At 41.8% G+C, this 10,583-nt stretch overlaps 2 protein-coding genes across 2 annotated transcripts in view; both read left to right on the forward strand.

The window, feature by feature from the left end:
* LOC105510143 (protocadherin alpha-7) overlaps positions 1-10,583 on the forward strand; it is a 180,100-nt gene that overhangs the window by 19,035 nt on the left and 150,482 nt on the right. The window lies entirely within an intron of this gene.
* LOC105510074 (protocadherin alpha-9) lies at positions 1,706-4,527 on the forward strand. Its single transcript, XM_011939672.1, has one exon. The coding sequence runs from the start codon at positions 1,959-1,961 to the stop codon at positions 4,440-4,442; it is 2,484 nt and encodes an 827-aa protein (XP_011795062.1). The 5' UTR covers positions 1,706-1,958; the 3' UTR covers positions 4,443-4,527.

Raw genomic sequence — 10,583 nt, forward strand, 5'->3', positions numbered from 1 at the left:
TTTTTGTATTTTTAGTAGAGATAGGGTTTCACCGTGTTAGCCAGGATGGTCACGATCTCCTGACCTCGTGATCCACCAACCTCGGCCTCCCAAAATGCAGGAATTACAGGCATGAGCCACTGCATCCAGCCTAAAATGCTTTCTTAGGAAGTAGAGAAGATTGTAATAACTAGTCTTCATTAAACATTAAATAGGACCCTTACAGATTTCTAACAGCATATCTTTATGTCCGGAATTATTATTGAGACCCAGCCTCTGGCTTTAAAATTTGAGGTCAAATAAAGAATAAGAGTCACAACAATGCAAGGCAAGATAATGTAACAGGTACAAAAGAGGTAAATCAGAGTGAGGTTGAAGTTGAAAGACAATCATTTCCTATTTGAATTTTTGAAGAAATACTTGAAAGGGCATGATGTGTTTCAGTGGTTTTTAAATAAGTAAGTTTCCCCCTGGGAGAATATTGAGAATAATAGACATTTCTTGGAAGGAGAAAACATAAGGAAAATGGAAGACACAGAAAAGCACCAATATGACAGATAGAAAAGTCCCCTTTTTAAAACACACAGTCTGCAGAGAATGAAGGCAGGAAAACCAATGTAAGAAGATCCCTTGATTTTTGAGTAATAAACTAAATGGCTGTGAGTGATTAAGGAATTTGGCCATTCTTTAGAAGTATTTGGGAACTATTAAACTACCTTGAACAAAATAAATCACGACTTTTAAAAGAAGGTTGAACGGGAAGACAAACTCAGAAGCTACTGCAATAATCAAGGCCAGAAGCAATTGTTAAAAGCATCTCTTAGGCTGTTATCAGTAGAAATATGAAATAAAAGATAAACATGCAAAAACATTAATGGTACAATAAACTGTCACGATTTTGCCTTTAGGCTTGAGATACAGTAAAATCTAGATTTAATTAATCGACTTGCACGTTGGAATAAGATAGTAAAACTCACAAGAGAACTTCGTAGAACTTAGGCAGGTAAATAATCTCAAGCATAACTTTAAAAACAGAAATTGCCCTGAGTACTAAGGATGAGTAATAATGAAATCAAAATATATTGTAATAACATATAATACAAACTATACTGGAGATTACAAAGAAGAGATTATTCATAAATGATAAAGCTTAGAAAGAATCAAACAAACACATTTCTGGAAACAGATTGTATAAATGCTACAAAAGAGAAAAATATATTTTCTCCCCACGCAACGCAAGACCTTAAAGTCAATTCTCGCTTTTCTTGCAATATTTTCTACCTTTTCAATTCATAGAATTACTCAAGAAAACTACCTCAGTTGGTTGCTCCTTTTTCTTGATTCCTTTCCCCAGAAATGACCAAGTTTCTTTTTCATCAGTAGATTTCTGGGCTCCTATATTCACTAGAGATTGCAACTCCTGGATTTCTCTTACACCAGAATCCCATTTCGAGCCATATGGGAGATTGTGAATTCCAGAACAAAGGAATTTTGTAATTTCAAATTCACGATTGCTCAATGGAATCATTTTAACAGTTACTTCATTTCTATCGTTATTTAAAACTTAAGTGGAGAGTTTTCTCAGGGATGAGAAAACCACAATCAAGGTCATACAAAACTTTTAGAGGTGGTCAGTCTGCTAAGAAGGCTCCAGCAAGAGAAACGGGATCTTCTGTTTCAACAATGATTACTTAAGAAAAAATTAAGAAAATGAAACAAGTTTTGCAGAATAGTTGTGAAATTTTTATTCATAAAATATGTACTTACACTTTGGGCCACGTGATGTCACTCTTTGCCGCGATGTTCTCTCTGAATCCAGACAAATACAGCCCTTTTCCCACGGGAAAGAGGCTCAATTCTTTTTCACTCTCTCTATGCTGAACAATGGCGAACACAGCAGAAGGGGACTGACGAAATCAGATGATTTCTCCTAATTTGAAGGCAGTTTTCACTAATTAGAAGAAGGCTGAGTATTTGAAATGTTGTACTCAAGTCGAGGAGATCCAGAGGGTCAGCCTCTACTGCTCTCGCTTCTGATCCTGGCGATGTGGGTGGTAGGGAGCGGCCAGCTCCACTACTCCGTCCCGGAGGAAGCCAAACGCGGCACCTTCGTGGGCCGCATTGCGCAGGACCTGGGGCTGGAGCTGGGGGAGCTGGTGCCGCGCCTGTTCCAGTTGGATTCCAAAGGCCGCGGGGACCTTCTGGAGGTAAATCTGCAGAATGGCATTTTGTTTGTGAATTCTCGGATCGACCGCGAGGAGCTGTGTAGGCGGAGCGCGGAGTGCAGCATCCACCTGGAGGTGATCGTGGACAGGCCGCTGCAGGTTTTCCATGTGGACGTGGAGGTGAAGGACATTAACGACAACCCTCCCGTGTTCCCAGCGACACAAAAGAACCTGTTCATCGCGGAATCCAGGCCGCTTGACTCTCGGTTTCCACTAGAGGGCGCGTCTGATGCAGATATTGGGGACAACGCCTTGCTCACTTACAGACTGAGCCCCAGTGAGTATTTCTCCCTGGACGTGCCAACCAGCAACCAGGAGGTAAAACCTCTTGGGCTTGTATTACGAAAACTTTTAGACAGAGAAAAAGCTCCGGAGCTTCATTTATTGCTCACGGCCACCGATGGAGGCAAACCTGAACTGACTGGCACCGTTCAGTTACTCATCACAGTACTGGACGTCAATGACAATGCCCCAGTGTTCGACAGAACCCTCTATACGGTGAAATTACCAGAAAACGTTTCTATCGGAACGCTGGTGATTCACCCCAATGCCTCAGATTTAGACGAAGGCTTGAATGGGGATATTATTTACTCCTTCTCCAGTGATGTTTCTCCAGATATAAAATCCAAGTTCCACGTGGACCCCGTAAGTGGGGCAATCACAGTGATAGGACACATGGATTTTGAAGAAAGTAGAGCACACAAGATCCCAGTAGAGGCTGTCGATAAAGGCTTCCCACCACTGGCTGGTCATTGTACAGTTCTTGTGGAAGTTGTGGATGTAAATGACAATGCTCCACAGTTGATTATCAAAACGCTCTCGCTTCCTGTAAAAGAGGACGCACAACTGGGGACAGTTATTGCCCTGATTAGTGTGACTGACCTAGACGCAGATGCCAACGGGCAAGTGACCTGCTCTCTGACGCCCCATGTCCCCTTCAAGCTGGTGTCCACCTACAAGAATTACTACTCGTTGGTGCTGGACAGCGCCCTGGACCGCGAGAGTGTGTCGGCCTATGAGCTGGTGGTGACCGCCCGGGATGGGGGCTCGCCTTCTCTATGGGCCACGGCCAGCGTGTCTGTGGAGGTGGCCGACGTGAACGACAACGCACCAGCGTTCGCGCAGTCCGAGTACACGGTGTTCGTGAAGGAGAACAACCCACCCGGCTGCCACATCTTCACGGTGTCGGCAGGGGACGCGGACGCGCAGGAGAACGCGCTGGTGTCCTACTCGCTGGTGGAGCGGCGGGTGGGCGAGCGCGCGCTGTCGAGCTACGTATCGGTGCACGCGGAGAGCGGCAAGGTGTACGCGCTGCAGCCGCTAGACCACGAGGAGCTGGAGCTGCTGCAGTTCCAGGTGAGCGCGCGCGACGCGGGCGTGCCGCCTCTGGGTAGCAACGTGACGCTGCAGGTGTTCGTGCTGGACGAGAATGACAATGCGCCGGCGCTGCTGGCACCTCGGATGAGGGGCACTGACGGCGCAGTGAGCGAGCTGGTGCTGCGGTCGGTGGGCGCCGGCGTGGTGGTGGGGAAGGTGCGCGCAGTGGACGCCGACTCAGGCTACAACGCGTGGCTTTCATACGAGGTGCAGCCAGAAACGGTCAGCGCGCGCATCCCGTTCCGCGTGGGGTTGTACACTGGCGAGATCAGCACGACACGAGCCCTAGATGAGACGGACGCACCGCGCCACTGCCTACTGGTGCTGGTGAAAGACCACGGGGAGCCAGCGCTGACAGCCACGGCCACTGTGCTGGTGTCGCTGGTGGACAGCGGTCAGGCGCCAAAGGCATCGTCGCGGGCGTCAGTGGGCGCCACGGGCCCAGAGGTGACGCTGGTGGATGTCAACGTGTACCTGATCATCGCCATCTGCGCCGTGTCCAGCCTGTTGGTCCTCACACTGCTGCTGTACACTGCGCTGCGGTGCTCCGCGCTGCCCACCGAGGGAGAGTGCAGGCTGGGCAAGCCTACGCTGGTGTGTTCCAGCGAGGTGGGGAGTTGGTCGTACTCGCAGCAGAGGAGGCAGAGGGTGTGCTCTGGGGAGGGTCCACCGAAGACCGACCTCATGGCTTTCAGCCCGGGCCTTTCTCCTTGTGCTGGATCTACAGAGCGAACGGGAGAACCCTCTGCTTCTTCAGATTTATCTGGGAAGGTGGGTTGTTCTAGCATTTTATTTATTTATATAATTATTTATTTTTTCTTAAAAGATATTTTCAATTACTCCCAGGGGCCATTCAAATAGTTTTATTCATTTTTCTAGAAATCCAGCAGATTTTTTTCTTATAAAGTAAACCCCTTAATATTGGAGCCGACATTGTCTTGACTTCTAGTGAGAATTATAAATCGTATATTAAATAGATATTTATTAGGTGCTGAATCAATTTTATTTAAATTTGTGATTAAAATGACATTGAATTTCTGATGCTATGCTGCCATAACACTTGAAAACCAATTTAGCTGTTAGTCATTCATTAAACATTAACATCACTATCATTTATTTATTTCTAAATGATGCATAGTATTTTAATCTACTTTTATTGTTTATAAGAAACCCAAGCAAAAATATATAGCAATTGTTACCTTGTTAAGTTTGTAGTTCTCTACATTTCTCTGGATGGAGACTGTGTTAACATCTGATTGTTCAGGATCCCTCGGTATCTATCATTTTGATAAGAAACTTCCCCTAAACTTTAGAGAACGGTTGCTCCACTTTAGGAATCAAATTATGTCAATAAATGTTATAAACACAGCCTTCATTTCAACTTGTATAAAACATGTTTTTAAATGCCTGACAATGTAGATAATTCGGGAAATGTTGACTGAAATTTTGTCTACACTTAGAAAGTTTTTTGAAATTCTGTTTACAGAAATTGGAGAAAATACTTTTTTAACAAATGTTTTCTTTCTTCAAGAAGACATTCTCCTTTTAATTGAAATTTTCTCCATTTAGTGATAAAATGATCAGCCATGTAAAGATTCCAAATTTTGAGTTATTTTGAAATTCATAGTCTATGACTTAAAACGTTACCCTTATCAGTTTAGATGAGAATTAACTTTTTCTGTTAGTAATCCATAAGACAGAAATCCGGTTTTAAAAAAACTATTTTTCTCCTCTCAGCTCATTTGTAACACAAGGCAGAAATCTGGATATGAGATTTGCCTCTTTAATGTCACTACCTGTTATATTTCCTGAATTGTAGTATGTGACTTTCAAAATGGTGGTTTTCCACACTCTATCTTTAGTGCAAGCTATTTGTTTGTTTTCTAATTTACGGTTTTAAAAATTTCGCCTGTTGAGTTTTTGTTATGTGGTTTATATTTTTCTTTCTCTTTCAGCTATTTTATTTAATATCATGTCAGATATTTTACAAGGTATTACTTAATTAAAAACTTAGTGGAGAAACATCAGAATGGCCTTGAGAATAGAGCCACAATAATAACTATGAAAATGCAAGTAACATTTATTTAAATCAAAATATTTTAATTTTTAAATTTTCTCTTAAAACACACATTTGGAATATGCTACAATATTACATGTTTTTTGTCTTTCTTTTTCTTTTCTTTTTTTTTTTCTGAGACGGAGTCTTTTTCTACCACCCAGGCTGGTGGGCAGTGGCATGATCTCGGCTGACTGCAACCTCTGCCTCCTGGGTTCAGGCAATTCTCCTGCCTCAGCCTCCTGAGTAGCTGGGATTACAGGCATGTGCCACCATGCCTGGCTAATTTTTGTATTTTTAGTAGAGATGGGGTTTCATCATTTTGGCCAGGCTGGTCTCGAACTCCTGACCTTGTGATCTTCCCACCTCGGCCTCCCAAAGTGCTGGGATTAAAGGTGTGAGTCACCGTGCCCAGTTTTTTTGGGTCATTTTCTTTCAAAACTTGAATGGTCTCTGAGCTCCTGTCATTAAGCCTATCTACATCTGTCTATCAGCACAACTCACCTTGAATATAGGCTTATACTTTCAAGCATCTTTGTCTTTGCACATTTTTCAAGTTTCATGTGTCATTTAAACTTGGGCCCAGGTATTTGATTATTTGATGTGAATAGAGGGAGGCTACAGATGTCATTTGTCCCCCGCCCTAAGTCCTCCGGTCTCCTTAGAGCTAGTACTTACTAAGCATTTACTATGTCATCAATAATCATAAAATGTATTCTTTATTATTGATGGCTGTGTTGATGGAATTGGTAATTTAGTCCTTCATATTAATCTCTATTCTCTCTCAGAGTATAAGCTCTCATCATACGCAAATTCTCAGAAGGGCTGTGAACACCTTAGTAATAAATTTATCTTTTGAGGTCATTAGCAAACATGAACTCACTGGGATCCAGAGAATGTAAAATTCAAAACAGGCTGTCAAGTTCAAAACAGAGAGGTGAGAGTAGAACAGACACTTCCCTGTTTTGCCCAATAGCTCTCTTTATATGCATCTGTAGTTAACATTCCTCAATTCAAGTCAGAATCATGAAACAATAATGAAGCTCCTCCTATGCCAGCTCTTTTCAAGTTGTAATTACTATATAGGGAAAACTAAGTTATCACCCAATATCTTAGACAATTTGAGAGCAAAGGGGGTGCTGTAAGTAAGTATACAAGATCACAGACCTAAACTGAGCCTGTTCCAGACAAATTGGGGCCTATGGTCAACCTATCCTTAGACCTGCTAATGCTACTGCATTAGCAGCACCTAAGTCCTCATTGAATGTTCTGGTTTAAGACCACCTCAGAAATTCTGAAATGGGTAGTATGAGCAAATTTTCATTTTAAAGCACACCTGAGATGATTCTCATACAACTGAAATTTTAGATCCATAGCCCTATTTAATACTTGATGTGCAAGTTTCTGTAATCTAAAAAGATGTGGTGGTGGCCTGACACCCGTAATCCCAACATTTTGGGAGGCCAAGGTGGGAGGGTCCCTTGAGCCCAGCAGTTTGAGACCAATGTAGTGAGACCAATGTTCGTCTCCACCAAAAAAAAAAAAAAAAAAAATTAGCCGGGCATAGTGGCACACATCTGTAGTCCCAACTACTCAGGAGGCTGAGGTTGGAGAATCACTTGAGCCTGGGGCATTGAGGCTGCAGTGAACTGTGATGACACCACTGCACTTCAGCCTGGGTGACAGCAAGATTCTGTCTCAAAAAAATAAAATAAAATAAAAAGAGTAATTTAACTACTCCCTACTTTTTATTCAATGTTAGACATCTACATTGGGATATTTATATTATTACTTGGTATAAAATGTACATTAGTAGAAATTGAGTTTAGTTTTTATTATTTTGTGTGTGGAGATGATTGATCAATGGCAAACTTATTTTACACTCCAGATAGCTAAAACAAACGTTGGTATTTTGATACGTAGCTCATTACATTTTAATTCAAGGTTTATAAAACAGTAATCTCTAAAATCAGAATTTGAAGGAATTTTGATGCAAGAGGCATTCCAAAGGAGTAGAGAAGTATAGAAACAGAATTTAGTAGGACACGTAAACTGATGGATTAAGTGACACCCATTTCTGTCAGTTTTCTTATTCATAAATATTGTTGCTCTGTCATTCAGATTTTAATAAAAAAGTTTAAAGTTATTGACACATTTAAAAATATTCTTTAGAAAAGCCAAAACATCATTAAATAAAATAAATTAACCCTTGTGTAGGACGAAAATTTCTGTTATTAAGTTTTCCTTTCTTGGAAAGATATAAAACCCAAGTTTTTTCAGCAGCACAGATATATTACATTTTCATTCCTGAATATTTGATTTCAAGAACTCTGAGAGAGAAAAAATATTTTTACCGCAAGTGGTAATGAAGAACTTCATTGACATTGATAAAATTATTAGATACATTTCAGAACTGTGTCTTTTGAGCATTTGAAAAGTATAAATATAACAGGGTTGAAAGCATTTGTCTCTGAAAGCAGAAATAATAAATTTGTTAATTACTTTATTTAGAATTATAATTAAGACTCTTTTTGCCCATGTAAGATATTATAAAATGAAACTTCTCCTTGTATAAAGGATTTTTCTGTAACAGTACTTTTCTGTTTTCTTAAATACAGAAACCACCCCTCTCAGCCTGTGCAGTAGCAATAATTAAGGCATTCTATAGGTAATAATTTTGCCTGATGAGCCAAATTTAGTATTGAGCCTCATGAAAACAAATGTGGCCAAATTGAGGCCTGAGAATAGTTTCCATTTATGAATCACTCACTCTCCTTAAGGTACTATTGCAAGCACTTAATATATTATAATTCACACAACCACCATATTAGTATTAGGCCAAAGTTATAAAATTGGAACATGGAGCAGAAAGAGGTTAAATGATTTTCCCAAGTCATGTGGCTAGTGAGTAGGATAATAGGAATCTAAATGAGAAATGTCTGATGTTGAAGCTAATGATCTCTAAATTCTAGTGATGACTAGATCTTTGGAGTTATAAACACCTCACAGATAGTTGATGCTTGACATTAGTGTCTAAACAAACTTTATTAAATCTCAAAATAATGAGAAAGAGAAGTAAGTTAAGTGTCAGAACTTAAAGGGAATTAAACTTGTCATTTATTAAACTATTAGTATACTCAGTAGTATGCAAATATTAAGGGCATTTTGAAATTCAGCTATTTATAATCATGTGGTTAGGGAAGAAATCACTACTCTGAGATTCTACATTTAAGAAAATATTGCACGTGGGATCAACATTTAGTATTATTAACTATAAAGAGACGTAATGTGAGGCTTTGAAAGTCCGTAGACATAAAAATACATTAAAAAAAGAATTAACATACGAATGAAAGAAAAGTTGTGAACTCATGGACTTGTACTTACACCTAAAGCCACCGGATGTCGCTGTGGTCCACAAAATAGCTTTTAGAACAAGGGCATCTGCCAGTTTCTCAAGGACTAGGAAGTAGCTTCATTCTGAGATCTCAGCCATTTTGATAAAAAATAGATGTAAGAAATAGGACAGAAAATGTCAGATCGTATGTGCATTCTAGACCGCTGATTCGTCGATTTGTAAAACAAGAGAAGCGTAAGATGGTTTCCAGATGTAGCTGCCTGGGGGTCCAGTGTCCGCTGCTCTCGCTTCTTCTCCTCGCAGCCTGGGAAGTGGGGAGCGGCCAGCTCCACTACTCCGTCTACGAGGAGGCCAAACACGGCTCCTTCGTGGGCCGTATCACGCAGGACCTGGGGCTGGAGCTGGCGGAGCTGGTGCCGCGCCTGTTCCGGGTGGCGTCCAAAACACACGGGGACCTTCTGGAGGTAAATCTGCAGAATGGCATTTTGTTTGTGAATTCTCGGATCGACCGCGAGGAGCTGTGTGGGCGGAGCGCGGAGTGCAGCATCCACCTGGAGGTGATCGTGGACAGGCCGCTGCAGGTTTTCCATGTGGACGTGGAAGTGAAGGACATTAACGACAACCCGCCCAGGTTCTCCGTAACAGAACAAAAGCTCTCAATACCTGAATCCAGACTGCTTGACTCTCGATTTCCACTAGAAGGCGCATCTGATGCGGATGTTGGAGAGAACGCATTGCTTACTTACGAACTCAGTCCAAATGAGTATTTTGTTCTTGATACTATAAACAAAAAAGACAAAGACAAATTCCCAGTGCTTGTTCTGCGGAAGTTGCTGGATCGTGAAGAAAATCCTCAGCTAAGGTTGTTATTGACAGCAACTGATGGAGGCAAACCTAAATTTACCGGATCTGTTTCTTTGCTGATCCTGGTGTTAGATGCCAATGATAACGCCCCTATCTTTGACAGACCGGTTTATGAAGTTAAGATGTATGAAAATCAAGTGAACCAAACATTAGTTATATGGCTCAACGCTTCTGATTCGGATGAAGGAATAAACAAGGAAATGATGTATTCATTTAGCACTTTGGTCCCACCCACAATAAGAAGGAAGTTTTGGATAAACGAAAGGACGGGAGAAATAAAAGTAAATGATGCTATTGACTTTGAGGACAGTAACACTTATGAAATTCATGTAGATGTTACAGATAAGGGAAACCCACCTATGGTGGGTCACTGCACAGTCCTAGTGGAACTACTGGATGAAAATGATAATTCACCTGAGGTGATTGTCACTTCTCTGTCTCTCCCAGTGAAAGAAGATGCTCAAGTGGGCGCCGTCATTGCCCTGATCAGCGTTTCTGACCATGATTCAGGAGCCAACGGACAGGTCACCTGCTCTCTGACGCCCCATGTCCCCTTCAAGCTGGTGTCCACCTACAAGAATTACTACTCGTTGGTGCTGGACAGCGCCCTGGACCGCGAGAGAGAGTCGGCCTATGAGCTGGTGGTGACCGCGCGGGACGGAGGCTCGCCTTCGCTGTGGGCCACGGCCAGCGTGTCCGTGGAGGTGGCCGACGTGAACGACAACGC

Source organism: Colobus angolensis, unplaced genomic scaffold, assembly GCF_000951035.1.
Source record: "Colobus angolensis palliatus isolate OR3802 unplaced genomic scaffold, Cang.pa_1.0 Scaffold183, whole genome shotgun sequence".
NCBI lineage: Eukaryota > Metazoa > Chordata > Mammalia > Primates > Cercopithecidae > Colobus > Colobus angolensis.

What these genes read in the sequence shown, in the direction of transcription:
- LOC105510074 (XM_011939672.1), top strand. Translation starts at nt 1,959, where the DNA reads ATGTTGTACTCAAGTCGAGGAGATCCAGAGGGTCAGCCTCTACTGCTC.